The sequence below is a fragment of the Adiantum capillus-veneris genome, chromosome 30 (genome assembly GCF_014529385.1).
Source record: "Adiantum capillus-veneris isolate H3 chromosome 30, ASM1452938v2, whole genome shotgun sequence".
NCBI classification, from domain to species: domain Eukaryota; kingdom Viridiplantae; phylum Streptophyta; class Polypodiopsida; order Polypodiales; family Pteridaceae; genus Adiantum; species Adiantum capillus-veneris.
This window is the reverse complement of record NC_140960.1, coordinates 32,362,028-32,381,933: the sequence shown is the minus strand read 5'-3', so window position 1 is coordinate 32,381,933 and position 19,906 is coordinate 32,362,028. Positions and strand designations below refer to the sequence as shown.

At 44.0% G+C, this 19,906-nt stretch overlaps 1 protein-coding gene across 1 annotated transcript; it reads left to right on the top strand.

Moving 5' to 3' along the window:
• Positions 1 to 582: 582 nt before the first annotated feature.
• On the top strand, positions 583 to 6,596 carry LOC147417758 (uncharacterized). Its single transcript, XM_086507378.1, has one exon. The coding sequence runs from the start codon at positions 1,093 to 1,095 to the stop codon at positions 1,465 to 1,467; it is 375 nt and encodes a 124-aa protein (XP_086363504.1). The 5' UTR covers positions 583 to 1,092; the 3' UTR covers positions 1,468 to 6,596.
• Positions 6,597 to 19,906: the final 13,310 nt, after the last annotated feature.

Here is a 19,906-nt window from a genome sequence, read left to right as displayed (position 1 = left end):
GGTTGGAGGGAGGCGGAGAAGAAGAAAATCCGCTTAGAAAATTAAAGAAAAAAGAATTAAATTGCAAAAAAAACCGGTTATTTCGCAAAATTTCCTCTTTGAATCTACCCTAAAGGGAATTTTGTATGTTTGTGAAAATGATCTTTCTCGAACACTGTCTATGTGTTTACAAACATCTCTTCTGGCTTCCCCCAAGATCGGAATCCGGTTTCACAAGAAAGCCAAACATTGTAGATGTCTAAGACAATGAGAGAAGTTATAGTATTTATTCCAAACACACCAAGCAAGATGACACCAAGAATATTGTCAACATGAAACAAACCTTTCAAATAAGGATGTTGAGCTCGATCCACTATGATAGGCTAGCACTCAAATTAAAACTCCAATTCTCTTTTAAGGAGCGACACAAGGAACTTTTGCCCTTGTCAAACTATCATTCAATATAAGTGTGAAATTTAGTTATAGGGAATGGCCATTTTCAAATCTCTCTTCCCTGTTTCAATTCAAACTTCCCGCTTTGAATCCCTGTCCCATGTTTTAGGCGTGAGTATTTGTAACACGGAATGGCACTTTATGCCCTTTGTCGATCCTTGTTCCGAGTAAATAAGGTGTGAAAGGCTCACAACTACTAAGAGCGCTTCATCACATGAATTTGGAAAGTCACCAAATGTTCATGATTTTGCACAAGCCATCCATACTCTCCCTTTTTCCCAACTTACTTGGTGAAGAAACTCACTTCTCAAAAAGAGAAGAACTTGACAAAAGTGTATAAGCATGCAATAGGGGTGCCCCAAAATGACATAGGGGTGAGGAAAACTGTTGCTGTAGATCTTATGGCCATGGACTTGGCTTGTGATTCAATGCTTTTACCTCCTGTGGCAATTTCTACCATAATTGAGACCAAACTGAGATAGCAATCGAGTATCTTAGCCATTACGCTATGTAAACCATTCGAATTGACAGAAAAAAACCTCAAAGCCCATAATGAGCCCTAGAAACAAATACATTAACCAACATGACATGTAGGGTAGAACAAGAATCCCTCAACTTGGAAAAACAAGAGCTTCAAGAAGGGATGAGCCAGCTTGGTAGATGGATAGCCAGGATACAGACATGCTTGATGAAGCACAAAACACCTTTGCTGGGCAAGGAAGCTTGCTTTTGATTGACCGATTTCAAAGACAGCTTGGAGACTGCACAAAAACTCTGATCCACAGAGAGGTAGACCTTGAGATGAGGTTCAAGCTTTGCTACAATTCAGCTCAGATACGGTGTTGGGAATCGCAGGATGATGCAATTAAGGCCATGCAGCTGGTTGGTATTTGTTCGTGTTTGTGTGAACGAGAGTTTACAGTGAAAGGGCAGTCAACGAGTCTCCCTCAGCAGTTGTTGAACCTCTCATTTCGAGCACATGAAGCCAGCTGCCCACACAATACACCTCTGCTCACCCCAAATTTGAGCACATAAAGGGGCTGGCAATGCTCCTCAATAGGGAAATAGTCTTCAATTGTGGTCACTTTGTTCTAATTTGATTTAAGTAAAACGAAGGGAACACATTCCTTCAAAGCTGTGGTGCTCCTAATACCCACTTTTTCTCTAGTATTAACTCTCATTGACTTATGTCCACAAATCATACTTTTTTAGTAGCCTGGTTTCACTTTTATATTTTTGGTAGTTTCACATTTGCATTATGAGTAATTTGCTTTTGATAGTGGAACTATAATTTTCAGTAAGTGCCACTATATCTCTTTACCTACGTATAAGTAAATTCACTTATGCATTTTAAGTTTTTTTTTTTTTTTGAGATACACAGAAATTAATATTTTGAGTATTTTGCTTATGATAGCGGGACTATAATTTTCATTAAATGCCACTAAGCCTCTTAATCTACAGCCGGACCCGGCTCTAACTTTCCGGCTCTGTTAGAAACCCCTCTTTGAAGCACATCAAAAAAACTGCAGCAAAACATTTTTCTTGATAAGCCGGCATGCATGGAGAGCCAGAGAAGAAAAACTGCTGGCTCTGACACCACTTGAAGCCAGGAATGGATGTGCACGTGCATGGATACCATTTGAGGCAAAAACTGTTGGCTCTACTACCACTTGGAAGGCACGCATGGAGGTGCGTGCATGGACACACAAATGAAATGAAATGTTATATTAAACGTCTTCAAAAGGCCAAAATGACCTATGAGACCAAACTGATACAATCTTGGTAGATCTAAAATGAAGTGAAGTGAAAGACTAAAATCTTAACTACTAGATGTGAACTAAGCAGCTAGCTGGAACTGTGTAGAATATTAGTAAGGGGGTGAAAGAAGTGACTGGGGGCTAATACAACACAATGTGGGTGTCCGTGTGAGGATATAATGGGTGAGAGCTGATACAAAGGCTGGTACAAGATGAGCAGGGTGTACAATCCTCAAAAGAGCTAAATCACAGGAGATCCATTATCAGTCGCTGGCGGATCTAGAGAGAGAGAGAGAATGCTCATAGGAGATCAGATTTCAAGAGAGCCATCAAGCTAGGAGTCGGAAAGTTGAAAGACGAAATCTTGTCGAGATCTAAGACAGGTAAAGACGCTTGCAATCAGCTCCCGGCCAGCAGCAAGAGCAACTTTCACAAACAGCATGCATGTGGCATGTGCTGGCATGTCGCACTGATCATCCTTGCCCAGAATTTCCTTACCTGTGTCTCTTGGCACAATTGCATCATTGGAAGAGATTCAACAAGAGGGGAGCTCAACATGCAAGGACATCTAGAGGATGGACGACAGAGGAAGTGATGCTTGCTCCTAGCGGACAAGGGCTTAGCTTCAAGCTCGGACATGGAAAGAGCTTTATTTCACACTCACTGTAGACATCGGACCATTATAACCAATACCACGGGTCCCCACTAACGTTCGCAATGCACAGTGGGGAGAGTGATGCAACATCTACCAATCAAGCAAATCAAAACTACAGGTGCTCGTCAACTCAAATATGAACAAATTGTCACAAAGTGATGACATGTCTGCCCGAGAGGAAAGCTTGACTGCTGCTAGAAACCCTAACCCTAAAATCTGCAAACCCTAATCTCTGCCAGAAACCCTAACCCTAAAATCTGCCCTGACCTAACCCAAACCCTAACCCTAAAAAGCAGAAGCTGAATTTCCGTGAAACGCGCTGGCATGCTGACGTGGCAGTACGGCAGTCCTGAAATTTGCGCTGGCTGCTTTTGCAGCAGATTTGCCAAGCTTTTGGGCGACGGCAGTTTCCTGCTTTTCTCCACGCAATGTGTGTGTGTGTGTGTGTGTGTGTGTGTGAGAGAGAGAGAGAGAGAGAGAGAGAGAAAAAGACTTTGCTTTTAGTTTAAAGCCCTAGAGAGAGAGAGCCTGTGTGAGAGAGAAGAAGAGTTTGCTTTTGATTTTGAAGCTTTTGGGACTCTGCTTTTGGCAACCCTTGTAAACTTTAAATAAGCGGTTTGGGCACACACTCAACAAAGCATCTGGACGTAGAGTTTGAGAGTGAAACCCCAACCGCTCTCTTGTACTTTGAACATTGATTAATACATAAAGAAATACCGAAAGGTGCGCCAGTCTTTGGGGCCAATATCTCTTTTGTGAACTATAAACTGTTTTGAAGTGGTTACTTGGTGCTGTCGTGATTGATTCTTGACTTGGAGTGTCCAAGTCTGTTACAGTGGTATCAGAGCACGGCCGATTTCTCTTCTATGGGAAATCCAATCCCCAAATTTTTTTCCGGAGCACCTATGGCTTCCACCAAAGGATCAGTCGACTCCCTTTGCATCTGGAGATGCGGGCAAAGATCACAACGAAGATTCCGACTGAGTATGGCCCGCCTCGGCCTACTCAGGCGGAGCAACGAGAGATGAAGCGTCGTCAATTGATCGGCCATGCAACAAAGATGATGCTCAGTTTTGCGAAGAACCCGCAATTGGCAAAATATATGAGCGAGACTTCTTTTCAGGAAGTGCATGCACAATGGTAGAAAACCACAACACCACCCCCGAAACCCGCTCTCAAGAAACCTTCTGATCACAAGCAATATTCAGAGAAGGAATTAGAAGAGGTGGTCGATGCACGTACTGCTCACCTTTTTGACGCGAAGAAGAAAGCCAAAAAGCACGGGAAAGGCACGGACTTCCCGGGTTATTTGGGTCGTCAATCGACATTTGACAAAGCAAAGAAACAGAAGAAGCGTATTCGATTTGAAGAAGTACCCAGTTCTTCTTCTTCTTCTTTTGACAGTTCTTCTAGCTCTTCAGATTCGAGCGAAGAAGACAGAAAAGGCAAAAAGCAAAGCCAGAAACAATGCTTCGGAAAGGGCAAGAAAAAGGCAAAGAAGTCTAAATCTCGCCCAGTGAGTGACAGTTCTACAGAGGACTCGTCTACGGATAGTTCAGACTCTAATGGAAAATTTTATGCGAACAAGAAGAATTTTTATAAAGCCAACCAGTATGACTTTCTGGAAGATAAAAGCAAGAAAGTCCGAGAGTTTAAGGAAGGTGGATAGTCGATCAAATTTGACACTTTTTCAGGATACAAAGATGCTTCGAAGGCTTTGTCTTTTATACAGCAGTTTGACATCACTTTCGCGGGAGGACGCTACTCAGAGCACTCCAAGATTCGGAGAGCTGCCTCTACTTTAAGGGGAATGCTCGAACTTGGTGGTCCACGCTTCTTTTAAACAAGACTGCGCCAGTTAAATGGCTGAAACTTAAGAAGCTTTTTATTTCTTCTTGGCTGACGCAAGAGTATGAACGCGATATACGAGTTGCTTGGAACCATCTTTGGATGACCAAGAGAGATACAGTGGATGCTTACTGTGAGAGATTCTAGAGCTCTTTTCTACCCACCTCTTCATTCAAGAAGATCATGTTCAGAGAACAGATTGAGCGGTTCACCTTGGGTCTACCTACAGAGACCCGAGATCACTGCTTGGAATAGAAGTCAGCTTCTATTCAGGAGTGGATGAGTCATGCGAAGCGGGGCTTTGCCATTCACTTTGACAGTCTGACCTACCCCACCGATGAGGCCATGACACAACGAGCCGAACAGACTTCTAGGAATGAAATATACTCAGATGAATCCAGGATAAGCCTAGATTCACCCTTGAAGGAAAGTGCAAGGTATAGACCTATGGTAGTCACCCACAAGACAATATACCCATCAGCTCCATCATGCATAGTATTGACTAAATACCACGACATCCCCACTAACGTCGGCAGTGCCCGATAGTGGGTGGAATGAAAGTAGAAAGAGAAAGAACAACCCAGAGAAGAAGGATGAACGACCCAAGCTTACTCCTCAAGAGCGAGCTCGCTTCATCAGGGAGGGGAAGTGCTTTGGATGCGAGGAACATGGACATATCTCCGCGAAGTGCCCTATATAGGCACGGAAAGCACAGAACGATAAGGACGACGACAGGCCTGAGAGTTCGAGAGCAGCTGAGGAACGTGGAAGAAAAGGCAAAATGAAAACAGGACTGGTTCCAGATTGTGTGGGTACCGATCTCAACACCATGGACGAGAGTACAGAACTTTGCCGAGCTTGGGGTAAAGTGAAAGATCAAGAGGCCCTGATCTTCTTTGATGGAGGAGCCAAGGCCAACTTTATTTCACCGGAATTGGCGGCGCGGCTCGAGATCACTCCCGATGGACAACTTGCAGAGGCTGTTCTAGCGGCACCCGGCAGGGACGTAGCCATTACACCTGTCATTGACAAACTTCGGTTGCATTGTCAGGGGTATTTGGGGCATGAGGACTTTTTCATAATGCCTTTGGAGGGTTGTGATCTTCTCTTAGGGATTCCCTGGTACCACAAGAACAACGCCGTGGTCAGTTATCGGGCGAGGAAAGCGACATTGACTACAGAGAAGGGCAGAACCATTGTACTTGATATTAAACTAAAGGGCGAGTCTGTCCCTATTGTATCGGCTTCGGCCATTTCTAAATTAATGAAATCTCGTTTGTTTGTTTACTCAATCTTTATGAAAGAATTGAGTCATAAGGATAGGACAAATATGTCTAAACTTGATAAAGAATGCCAAGATTTTCTCCACTCTCACACAGATTGCTTCTCAGAGGGCCTACCAAGCGAGTTACCACCTTCTCGTCCTAAAGATCATACCATTGATCTGATACCTGGAAGCACACCACCAAACCGGTCACCTTACCGTGTGAGCAGAGCACAGAATGAAGAGATTATGAACCAAGTGAAAGACCTCTTGGAAAAGGGTCTTGTCCAACCTAGTACTTCACCATATTGCTCTCCAGTGTTGCTGGTTTTGAAGAAAGACGGATCTTGGAAAATGTGCATCGCTTATAGAGCTCTTAACAAAATCACCATCAAGAACAGATTTCTGATTCCTAGGATCGATGATATACTCGACAAATTACAGGGATCCTCGAGCTTTAGCAGGATTGATCTTAAGAGTCGATATCATCATATCAGATTCGCGCCGAGAGACGTCTACAAGACAGCTTTTCGGATGACTTTTGGGTTATTTGAGTTTTTGGTAATGCCTTTTGGCTCAACCAATGCTCCTGCGACTTTTCACCGGATGATGGACAGGATTTTTCGAGAGTACATTTGATGGCACTTTCTTTGATGATATCATTGTTTTCTCCAAGAATGAGGCAGAACACAGAGATCGTCTGCTTCAGGTCTTTCAGGCATTACGAGATCACAAGTTAGTGATTAATGCAAAGAACAGAGAATTTTTCCTACCAGAGATACACTTTTTGGGACACATTGTCTCAACAGCAAGAGAGCAAATGGATCCGGCCAAGATAGAGACTAGACGTGATTGACCCGATTTGAAGAATGTCCATGAAGTTAGAAGCTTCTTGGGACTGTGTTCGTACTACAGGCAGTTCATTCGAAAGTTTGCAGAGGTTGCTTCCCCTTTGCATATCTTCACACAGAAAGGAGTCCCTTTCCCGTGGGGATTCACAAAGGTGACTGCCTTTCAAACATTGAAAGAGAAATTGACTACAGGACCAGTTTTGACTTTGTCGGACTAGCAGAAGTCATTTGAAGTATATTCTGATGCTTGTGGTCGTAGTCTGGGTGCGGTCTTAATGTAAGAAGGCCATGTCATTGCTTGCGAGAGCCGTTTGTTCTCAAGGCCGGAAATGACAGCACAGATTTATGAGAAAGAGCTTTTGGCGGTTATCCATGCTCTTACTCAGTGGCGGCATTACCTACTCGGAGCGGATTTTATTGTCTTTACAAACCATCAGAGTTTGCACGACTTCTTGTCACATAAGCAGCTTTCGGAAAACCAGATGCGGTGGGCGAACATCTTGTCACAGTTTCACTTCCAGATTGTCCATGTGCAGGGACAAAAGAATGTGGTGGCAGATGCTTTGTCTCGGAAGCCGTTGGTTCTAACTATTTCCACGATACATCATAGGAGCTTCGAGGATATGATCGACCAGTATGCCACAAATACAGATTTTGCAGACTTTTTCACACGGATAAGGGATGGGGAGACAGTAGCGGGATATTCCATTCGATATGGCTACTTGATGAGAAAAACCATGTTGTGTGTTACACAGCCGTTGAGGGAAAAGCTTATGATTGAATGCCATTGTCCACCTCTTAAGGGTCACCGCGGCATTGCTACCACCATGAAAGGGGTAGAGAGATACTTCTTTTGGCCGAGACTCAAAAAGAATGTGGAAGAGTTTATGCGCAGTTGCTTAGTATGCCAGAAGGTCAAGTTTGACAGGCATAAAGCACAGGGATTGTTACAGCCTTTACCCATACCCACCCGCCCCTGGGAAAGTATTGCAATGGATTTCATTTTTGATCTCCCGAGAACACAGAGTGGTCACGATGGTATCTGGACTATGATTGACAGATTTAGAAAACAGACTCATTTCAATCCAATCAAGAAAACGGTCAAGCCAGATCACTTAGCGAGACTGTTTGTGGCCCAGATCTTCAGATTACATGACATGCCTGAGACGATTGTTTCCGATAGAGAACCCAGATTTACGAGTTTGTTTTGGAAGGCAATTTGGGAGAACATTGGCACGCGGTTGCAGTTCTGGTCATCGTTCAACCCGCAGACTCATTGGCAATCTGAGATTGCAAATTCAGTGGTTCTAGATTTATTGAAGTCTTATATCTCGGATCAGAAGACTCAATGTTTGGTGGAATTTGCCTACAATAACAGAATACACTCTTCGACGGGGAAGGCGCTATTTGAGATAGTTGCAGGCGCTACAAAGGTTCCACCCTTCATAAGCACGAAAGATAAGATTTTTGAAGCGGATGAATATACGCGAGACTTAGATACTGCTCTTGCCAAGGTTCGCGAGACTTTGCAGAAGTCTCAAGAACGATAGAAAAAGGCAGCAGATCGCCATCGTCGCAACTTGAAATTGAAGGAGGATGATTGGGTGCTCTTACGTTTTGAGAAGGCATGCCTGAGAAAGAAAAAGGGAAAGGAGAGGCTTTTTCCAAAGCTTAGTATGCGATACTACAGACCTTTCCAGATCACTAAAAAGATAAATAATGTCTCCTTCCGACTGAAATTGCTTGATACTTGGAGGATTCACAATGTATTTCATGTGAGTCTCTTGAAACCTTTTAAAGGTGATGTGCCTGAAGATGGGGAGCCTGATGAGCAACCCAAAGTGGAAGAAAACGAGGAGATACTTGTTCCTGAACAGATTTTGGCACATAAGGATACGAAGAATAAAGGTAAAGTCTGAAGGCGGTTCTTGGTTAAGTTCAAGAACTATCCTGCATTGGATACGAAGTGGATGGAGGAGGAGGACCTAGCAGATACTCCTCAGATTGTGAAACTTTACCTCGATGCTTTTGGTTTAGCATAGTCTACTCCAAATGGAACCTAGAATTTAGCTTGGCCGCAGATCCGGTGCAGTGGGATACACAAGAGGGGAGTCACTCCGCTCCTTTGTCAACAGATGCCTTGATTTAGATACTAGAGTCACTGATATCTCTTTGAGCTTCACGGATACTAAAAGCTGACAGTATTCTGCTGTATGACTTTATGAAATGGAATTCCTGATTATCATACTGATTTGTTCTTGACTTCTTTTAAGAGCAAGAACTGATAGACGAAATGACTGTAGCATTTTGGTTTGATTGATCTCGAATAGACATGGTTGCAATAGGGGTTAGTCAATCGGACATCGCGAGGTCCCGATTGGATCTAGATGCGATTGCTAGCTACATTGCCGATAAACCATGGTCTAAGATCCGAATGAATGTTGAATGTCATGTGATGTCTTGTGATGTCGTGTGATGTGACTATCGATTTGGTACATGTGCTAGATGTGTGTTCCTAGTATATAGGTACTAACAATCAGTGTCTGCTAAGACGGTTTATGGCCTTTATCTTTTTTGCATGCGTAATCGAGCGCGATTACAATGCTTTCAAGAGGGGGGTATGTCACAAAGTAATGACGTGTCTGCCCGAGAGGAAAGCTTGACTGCTGCTGGAAACCCTAACACTAAAACCTGTAAACCCTAATTTCTGTCTGAAACCCTAACCCTAAAATCTGCCATGACCTGACCCTAACCCTAAAAAACAGAAGCTGAATTTCCGTGAAACGCGCTGGCATGCTGACATGGCAGTACGGCAGTCCTGAAATTTGCGCTAGCTGCTTTTGCAGCAGATTTGCCAAGCTTTTGGGCGACGGCAGTTTCTTGCTTTTCCCTACGCAATGTCTGTGAGAGAGAGAGAGAGAGAGAGAGAGAGAGAGAGAGAGACTTTGCTTTTAGTTTAAAGCCCTACGGAGAGAGAGCTTGTGTGAGAGAGAAGAAGAGTTTGCTTTTGATTTTGAAGCTTTTGAGGCTCTGCTTTTGGCAACCGTTGTAAACTTTAAATAAGCGGTTTGGGCACACATTTAGCAGAGCATCTGGACGTAGAGTCTGAAAGTGAAACCCTAACCGCTCTCTTGTACTTTGAACATTGATTAATACATGAAGAAATACCGAAAGGGGAGCCACTTTTTGGAGCCAATATCTCTAGGCACGGAACTCCGCCATGGTGCAAATCTATTGTGAACTGTGAACTGTTTTGAAGTGGTTATTTGGTGCTGTCGTGATTGATTCTTGACTTGGAGTGTCCAAGTCTATTACACAAATAGCAAATTGCTATTATTTGGCAAGACATTACATTCATACCAAGTGCAACAAGCACTCCCATGCCTCAATGACTAACGGTACAGTTAAATTCCTAGACTACACATAGATCCTGTAATCTGCAACCTGAAGCCTACCCTAGAATATATTCACCACGTGTCTCGCGAGGATAGATATAGGATCAAACCCTCTAAATTTGAGTCCATGTCACAAAACAACTAGTATGATGACAAGTGTCAAACCTGTGTTGACTCGTTTGAAGTGTACTACATCGAGAGAGGTTGGCTGGATGGGAATGAAGGTAGCCCTGCTGCAAAGTGACGTCAGGAGATGTGTGGTATGCTATTAAAAGCCTCCCCTCGGATACAACGGACAAATGGCTCACACAATTATGTAGCAGATTTTCACAAGATTGGCACCACGTGCCAACGGAAAAGAACAGACTAAACAACTTTAAGCACTTCAAATAACAACTGAACTGAAAGAGATGCACGACACAAGACAACGAGTGGCGAAATTCCACCCCAAGAGAGCACTGGCCCCAAAACGCTGGCGCCCCTTGCGGTATTACTTTATTATTACTTATTCGCAAAGTACAACACAGGGGAGCACCTGCTCTGCAATCTGCAGGTTGAAGAGTACCAGAGAGGGGCCCCAAGGCTCATATTTAAAGGCCCAAATCCTAAAAGCATCCAATATGAAAAGCTAACCCAAAAAAAACGCTTAAAAAAAAAAATCGAGATTTTTCTAAAAATCCGCCGCGAATTGCGAAACATCAGTACAAGTGCCACATCATCATATTTTGTTGTGCAAAGTCTTTTGAGAGTGTTCTGCTTTATTTTTTACGCCTTTAAATCATTTGGGCCCCATCCAATGAGATTCCGTAAGTTGGTGGGAACTCTCCTATAAAAATAGGCCACTCATCAAGACTTCGGAAGTCTATAAAACTTCTTCTTCTATTGCTGCTTCTTCTTAGGGTTTTGGCCCATTGGCCGGGATCTGAAGGTTGGCTCCGTTCTTCAGTGGCTTGACACGTCAGCAGTTTGTGACATCCCCTCTTCTTGAAAGAAAGTAATCGTCCGCCATTACAACATATAATCCGAGGGACAATCAGTTTGCTCTTTTTTTGCTAAGGAGTTTGCTTCTCTTTTCGGCTCTTTTGATCAAGTTCGACCCTTTTGATCAAGTTGTTGGCTTCTCCTTTCGTCTAGATTGGAACTCTTGATATTCCGGCGTAGTAAAATTAGCCATCACACCCAGACCGCACTGATCTTCTATGAGTGTCTTGATGCACTAAAATTACATACCCAGGCAATCTCATCCAATTAGGAATATTCAATGGTTGGCACATCACAATGCAACACAAATGCTCACATATGCATGTTACAAGACACAACAAACAGCGCCGTTGAGCACTCCCCCGAGACAAACAGTCTGCGGTATGAAGCTACTCAACGACTACCTCGTCACTCCCCCCGTATATAACCTAAAAAGGTCCAGGCCATGAGCTTAGAGGACTGTACAACCAAACGCTCCCCAAACCACAGTCTACTCGCCTGGAGGTTCAAGCATACAACCAAACGCTCGCGAGGCATCGGCCTGTGTCGTTCGGAGATTTGCACCCCAGCCATCGTCATGCGTCATTCCGAGGTTTTCAAACATACAACGAAACGCTCCCCAAGCATCTGCCTCCGTCGTTCCGAGGTTCAAATAATACCAAAACAGTATTTCTCACTTCTCCATCCGAGAGAAAATCACCAATCAATGAAACAAGTATTAAAACCAGAGTCAAACAGTTCAAATCGGCACCGAGATAGGTTCAAAACAGATACCATCCATTTCAAACAAATTTCAAACAAGATCACAAACAAGTTCTCAAACAGAACTCGAACTTAAAAAGAAATTTCGACATCACCCGAGCTCGAAAAGTCGACTGACTTTCCATCCTGAAACATGTGGCCGTGATGGTAGTCCCAAGATATAGCAATCACACCGAACCTCCGAGGATATCAACAAGAGACACCTGTTGAGAGATGTCTAGAAATTTCAAATTATAATCTGTTAGGGTTTCCATGGCAAGCATTTTAGGATACTCGACTCTGCCAGAAGCTACACTCCGCAGAAAGATGTCATAAACCATATAACTTCGGGTAAAAATTTTCTTGAAAGCTTGCCAAGTCCTTGGAGTGTGCAACTTGGTAGCTATAGACATCAACATCTACATGGCACTGCTTTTGAGAAAAACAGTGATTCAAAACAAATCTTCAATCCTTCTCTTGTAAGTGATCTTTTTGGCTTATACCCTGTAAGACATGAGCGGTGAAGACGGGAGCGCGCCCGATGCGCGATGTATAAAGGGTGGGACTGGCTATTGAGTCTGGGGTCAGGACCCGTAGATACCTCAAACAAAATTCCAATAGTCTCAGGTTTGCTCTGTCTGCTCTTTTGTAGGACCGGTATGCTTTCAGAAAAGCACACGCCTGATGCTCTGATACCACTGTCACAAGACGGACACCACGTGCCAATAGAAAAGAACATATCGAACAACTTTAAGCACTTCAAATAACAATTGAACTGAAAATGATGCAAGACTGGAGACGGGGAGTGGTGAAGTTCCACCCCAAGAGAGCACTGGCCCTAAACGCTAGCATCCCTTTCAGTATTTCATTAATATTACTGATTCGCACAGAACAACGGCAAGGGAGCACCTCCTCTGCAATCTCTGTGCTGAAGAGTGCCAGAGAGGGCCCACAAGGCTCACATTTAAAGGCCCAAAGCCTAAAAGCATCAAAATATAAAAAGCGGACCCCAAAAAAACACTTTCCTAAAATTTCGAGATTTACCTAAAAATTCGTTGCGAATTGCGGAACGTCCGTACAGGTGCCACGTCATCATAATTTGCTGTGCAAAGTCTTCTGAGTATGTTCTGCTCTACTTTTAATGCCTTTATGTCACTTAGGCCCAATCGAAGAGGGTCCCGTAAGTTGGTGGGAACTCTTCTTTAAAAATAGGCCACTCTTCAAGACTTTGTAAGTCTGTAAAACTTCTTCTTCTTCTACTTCTAATAGGGTTTTGGCCCCTTGGCCAAGATCTGAAGGTTGGTTCCGTTCTTCAGTGGCTTGACACATCAACAGTTTGTGATAGTTTATCCCGGATTCATCTAGGTATAAAACCTTACCTAGTGTATCATTTTGGAGAGGTATCACATTTTGCGCTATGTTGTGCCACTCAAGTGCATCTTTCGCTGCAAATGTAACAGATTTCTCCTTCGGCATCTTTTAGAAGAGTTCTAGTGTTTCTACATTGGCTATTGTACCAGTTATTTTGAGACATTGACCCAACTTTATGCAGTTTGATCTATGTCACAAACTGTTGACGTGTCAAGCCACTAAAGAGCGGAGCCAACCTTCAAATCCCGGCCAATGGGCCAAAACCCTAAGCAAAAGCAGCAGCAAAAGAAGAAGTTTTACAGACTTCCAAAGTCTTGACGAGTGGCCTATTTTTAAGGAAGAGTTCCCACCAACTTACGATCCCGTTCAATGGGGCCCAAATGATTTAAAGGCATTAAAAATAAAGCAGAACACACTCAGAAGACTTTGCACAACAAAATATGATAACGTGGCACCTATACGGAAGTTTCGCAATTCGCGACGGATTTTCAGGAAAATCTTGAAATTTATTTTAACAGCATCAACCGAAGAAGAATTTCTACAAACTTACAAAGTCTTGACGAGTGGCCTTTTTTTAAAGAAGAGTTCCCACCGACTTAGGGAATCCCATCCGATGGGCATTAAAAACAAAGTAGAACACGTCAAAAGACTTTGCACATCAAAATATGATGACGTATAAACCTGTAGGAACTTTTCCTCATGCGTGGAACAAGTTAGACTTGGGAAAAATTGACATGTGAAGCCAAACAAACCGTCTCTCTTTGCTGCATATACCTCCACGAGACAAACCGTAATTGCATATAAAATTGGACCTTCTCTCCTACATGCGAGAGAGAGAGAGAGAGAGAGAGAGAGAGAGAGAGAGAGAGAGAGAGAGAGAGAGAGAGACTGATGCGAAGCTTGCCATCTTGCTCATCCACTCTGATCTATCTTGATCAACATTGTCAAGGTGCCCTGCCCATCCACGAAGATCCACCATGCATGCATAGTGTCCACCTAAGGGTACTAGGCCATGATCTCGAATTATGGAGCAGAAGAAGGAAAGAGAATCATCAACCTACCCCATGTGATTCAATGCAAAGAGGACAACCAGAGAGAGAGAGAGAGAGAGAGAGAGAGAGAGGCAAACACTGATGCAAAGCTTGCCATCCGCTCTGATCTATCTTGATCAACATTGTCAAGGTGCCCTGCCCATCCAAGAAGATCCACCATGCATGCATAGTGTTCACCTGAGGGTACTAGGCCATGATCTCAAATTATGGAGCAAAAGAAGGAAAGAGAATCATCCACCTACCCCATGTAATTCAATGCAAAGAAAACAACCACAGTTGTGATACGGTCCACCTGATAGCCCTTTGCCAACATCTTCTTTGCTATTTGAAGCACCTCTAAACCACACCCATGTTGAGCATAGCCTGTGCACATGGATGTCCATGAAACAACTTAATCATCAACCCATGGACTCCAACCAGACAATTGGCCGTGTCTAATCCCATTCCATGCGCCCTAGAACTTCAACCACCAATGACAACACAGGGGATTGCGCTTTGCAACCAAGACACAACCTAACAAAGAACGTTAATTGTGTTTCACGAGAGAGAGAGAGAGAGAGAGAGAGAGAGAGAGAGGCTTCCTAAACTAATACAAGGATTATTCCTTCTTCCGGAATTGAATAGACCTTCTCTAATGTGTAATGCATGCCTGCCCAGAATTATTTGAGGACGCATCCCTTCTCATATTTTCTTCCCTGCCATGGTGATGACACCTGACTGATTTCTCTTTGATCCGCTGTTGATCGTATTGTTCTTCTTCTGCATGTTTTCCATCCACGGGTAGTACTTCGTCGCTTCTTCCTGTTGCTTCCATGGCCACAGTTTTTGCCCGATGAGCGAGACCAAAATACATTTACTTGGCTGAACACACACTTCCTATGCTCCTGCCCATCACTTTTGGCCATGGGCGGGCACGCATTACACATTAGAGTAAGTCTCCCCAATTTCGGAATCTTCTTCTTCTGATTCTTCTCCTTCTCCTTCTTCTTCTTCTTCTTCTTCTTCTGCTGTTGCTCCTTCTCCTTCTTCTCCTTCTCCTTCTCCTTCATCTTCTCCTCCTTCTCCTGCTCTCTCTCTCTCTCTCTCTCTCTCTCTCTCTCTCTCTCTCTCTCTCTCTCTCTCTCTCTCTCTCTCTCTCTCTCTCTCTCTGTGTAGAAGAGAAGGTCCAATTTCACATGCAATTACGGTTTGTCTCGTGGAAGTATATGCAACAAAGAGAGGCAGTTTGTTTGGCTTCACATGTCAATTTTTCCCAAGTCCAACATGTTCCACCCGTGAGGTCAATGATCACTTGAACTCACTCATTGGTTAGCCTCTCCCTCTTTTGCTCTCTCTCTCTCTCTCTCTCTCTCTCTCTCTCTCTCTCTCTCTCTCTCGGAAAAAGTCAAGGCTGTATATTACTGAGTACAATATAATCCCCAGCGGATGCCAAAATAGCCTATCACGTGGGGTGTACAAGCTCAATGTAAGGAGGAGAGCCACTATAGTGACTACTCAACTAGAACAATCTCATGGTGGTCGGTATGATGAGTGGAGGAGAAACCACCGAGGAGGGGCATAATGCCACGTAATCTGGCCACCTCTCTCTCTCTCTCTCTCTCTCTCTCTCTCTCTCTCTCTCTCTCTCTCTCTCTCTCTCTCTCTCTCTCTCTCGTGCACATCTAACCTAATGTGTATGTGGACAAGCTACTTCATGACATGGGTTCAGTGCAGTTAGCTTAGGAAGTGTTCTGGCACTTTTGTGAGTCTTTTCGCAGACCGTGCATGTCCAAGCACTTAGAGTAGATTCATATCCTCTAGTTGCACACAGCATGATCATCATATTACCATCAAGAGCATTTTACAGTGCACAGACCTATTTTCACTATTCTAGTCATTTTTCACTTATTATTATTAAGTGACTTTTGTTAAGAAACTGGGAGAGCAATTTACCCAAGCTAGTATATAAGGAAAGCTAGCGCTAGTGTATTCTGGCAGAAGAGGCAGCAGACCATAGTGGAAGTGCACCTTCTAAGCAAGACGAACAAGAAGACCTAGCGTTTTCAAGCTACCAAGACCAGCCAGCGATTTTCGTCGACAGCAGAAGAAGCCTAGCGTTTTCAGCAGTTGCAGATCAACCTCGCGACAACAGATCCACTCGCGTTTTTGCAGCAGGGGCTCAGCACAACGTTAGCGCTTTTGCATCAAAAATTCAGCCTAGCGTTTTGCAGATTCCTGACGACAGATCAGCAGAGAGCATCAGCGTTTTCAGTTTTCAGCAGTTAGTCACCGCAGAATAGCCCCCAAACCTCGCAGATCTCACCTTCTCGCAGCAGATCCTCACCGCAAGGTTAGATCAGCCAAAGTTTGCAGATTCAGCCTGCTATTTGCAGATTTCAGCATCTGCGTTTTCAACGCGTCATCGTCGCATCGTCGTCATCGCCGTCGTCATCAACATAGAGTCAGAATTCAGCAGATACAAGATTTGCAGATTTCAGCCCTTAGTGTTTTCAGATTTCAGCCAGTCTCGTCGTCATTCTCATCGTCGTCGGCAAGTCCATTGCATTGTAGAGATTTGTGCAATCAATAGTAGACCGCTCTCGCCATAGAGAGTGGGGCCTTCGGAGGAGGGTTTGACAACATTCTGGTGTCGTATTCTTCTCTCCCTATCTCTCAGTCTCAGCACCTTCATTCACAGTGTTTACCACTTTGTTTGTGATCATTTGCACTCTCTCACTAAAGGAACAGAAGGCTCTCCCTTCCGTAAGTAAAAGGAACCCTTGAGCACAGTTCGGAGCACCCATCTTGAGCAAAGTTCAACATTCACTTTCGTAGCACCTTACATTGGTATCAGAGCTTTGCCAATGTTCTATATCACTCAAGGAGAGAACCACAAGAATCTTTTTGCTTGTTGCGGTCGGACGTAACCCAAGTCCACTTGGGCCTGTCGATTCCTAATCGTGTTTTTGAAGAGTGACAGGTAACCCAAGAAAGAAAGGCTTGTCCAGCCTCCCCTTGTTTCTCTTTTCACTCATTGAGAGCAGACCGTGCACTTAACGGCCGGCCAATCGATGGGAGGTGGGAAAAAGCAACCTTGGTGTGAGCGCAAGGCCGCCAAGGGGTGCGCCCGCGGGAAAGAGAAGAGCTCGGGTAAGAGAAGATCCTTCTCTAGCACAGATTGCAAGCCAAAGAAGAACCTCAAGAGCCTCAAGAACTCAAGAACCCAAGAACCACCCGAACCCAAGTTCCTCGGAAACTTAAGAACCCAAGACTACAGTGTATGGTCATCACCCGAAGCAGAATGGATACTTCGCATAAACATGATGAGCATGAAAGTGGCGAAGAAGAATTTTCCCCACCAGGAGGTTTTTCTGACCCTCCCCCCTCCCCATCCACGCCAAGGATTGCACCAAATCCTATGGAGACTTTCGTCAAGACGATGATGGACGACATGAGACAACACGCAAAAAGAAAGGCAAAATTTGATCGTGAACACAAAGAAAGAATGGCAGCCATAGAGCGTGAGCGCGTGTAAGCGGCCTATTAACTTCAAAAAGGGCGGTAGACTTTACTTCAAACCTTGATTTAGCTTTCACCCATTATTAGTCGTCTATTCTACATGTGCTATAATGACACAAGAGAGGGGAATGGGATACAGATGCTAGAATGCATCTGTATGCGAGTCAGACACTAGATTGGCCCCTAAATAGGCGCCCCTTTCGGTATTTCTTTATTCTTTTACAGTTAAGAGGAAGTACACAGAGTGCTTATAGCACTAAACCTGTATCCCACAGTTCTTCCTGTATCCCGTAGTTTTTATCCTGTTTGGAGGAATTTGGGCAACATGACGGCGCAGAACCCTACCCAAAACAGTCTGCAAGTAGGGAATCCTAAGGAGACCACTGTCCTTGTCCCGATTCCACCTTTAATTGACCAAAACAGAGCATAACCAGCGTCTGTAATTTCTGGTTATTGACTGGTTTTTCTCTGTTTTTAGCTCCCTATAGCCCCTGCACTGTTTCCAATGCCTTGGACTATGTGCCCCTTGATTCTGGCATGATTCCGAGCACAAAACAGTCCCAAAACAGCCCAAAATCAGCAATAAAACAGTGCTGATTTTTGTGTGTTTACTTGAGAGGTTATCACCCTCTCGTTTCCCTGCTTTGGAGTAGCAGTTAGCAACTCATGTTCCTGTTCAGGGAGGCTCTTGCCTCAACAATAGAGCATCAAACCACAAGATTGTACATGGTCAATCTGATGAGCCCACTAGAGGGGCATAACCATAAAGAATAGGGGAGAGAGAGAACAGTGAGAGGTGTGCAGGTCATGACATCCTGCACCTCACTGTACATAGAGGATAAGCCAGCACTCCATTGAAGCTCTCCCACCTGTGACAACACTCAAAAACGAGCTCACAGCTGAAAATCACGTTTTTGCCCTCTCTTTAAGTAGTAAACTGGCCTCAGAGTGCCAAGTGTCACTCATTTGTGCATTTTGCCGCTACAGACCCTCGGGTCTAAAAATATCTCACCTGCAGCCTCTGTTGACTTGGCCACAGAGTAACAAAATGATCCCCATGTCAAACTGCGCGTAATGACGCGAAGACATTTTGCCGTCCAAAAATAGCAGTCCCTAAAATTTAGGAGTTTCTGCCATTACATTCTTCTAGGTCATCTGACCCTCTTTGTACACTCCAGCCACACCCAGTACTGAAATGTAGCCTATGTAGCAAAGGATTCTGCTTTGGCTGGCCAATGACCCCACTTTGGCTAACCATAGTCCTTGTCCAACCTTAGTGCTCTTTAGCCCTCAGGCTTGGACTCTCTCTGAACAGTTCCACATTGGCTATGCAATGCAGGGCAGTTAGATTTCCAGATGGGTGTTTCCAAAAGGTAAAACAAACGAAATTCCCCAAAGAAAGAGAAAATAAACAAAAATGGAATTGCCACTGACCGGTGACAGCGCGAGCAAGCATGCTTGGAGGCCGAAGAAAGAAAAGCAGAATTGGATCGCGAGCACAAAGAAAGAAAATCCGAATTGGATCGCGAGCTCGAAGGAAGACGGTTAGAGCGTAAAGCGCAGAGAGACCAACGCATGCAAGAGTTGGTCCTACTTTTTTCTAATATGCAGGCGAAGATTGAAAAGAATCAGGAGAAGGAGACTCTCTCAGTCTTGTCTTCTCCAAAGCACGACACACATGATTTGCATGATATGATAAGCATGATGAATTGCATGATCAAGATGTGATGATTCACAAGCATGATGATTTACATGACAAAGATGTGACCGTTCACAAGAATGATGGGTTAGTTTATGCTTTTTCTAGTGAAGCTAACTTCATTGCAGATTCGATCAATCACGACGAAAAGATCTTGGCTCACGGTCACAAGGATGATGGGTTAGTTTATGCTTTTTCTAGTGAAGCTAACCTCATTGCAGATTCGATCAATCACGACGAAAAGATCTTGGCTCTCGAGTCGAGGGCCAAAGAACCCCCACACGAAGTATTTTGTGTTCCAATAATTAGTAAGCACACATTGTTCGAGTGATTCATTCGTGATGCTTTCCTGTATTTTAGTC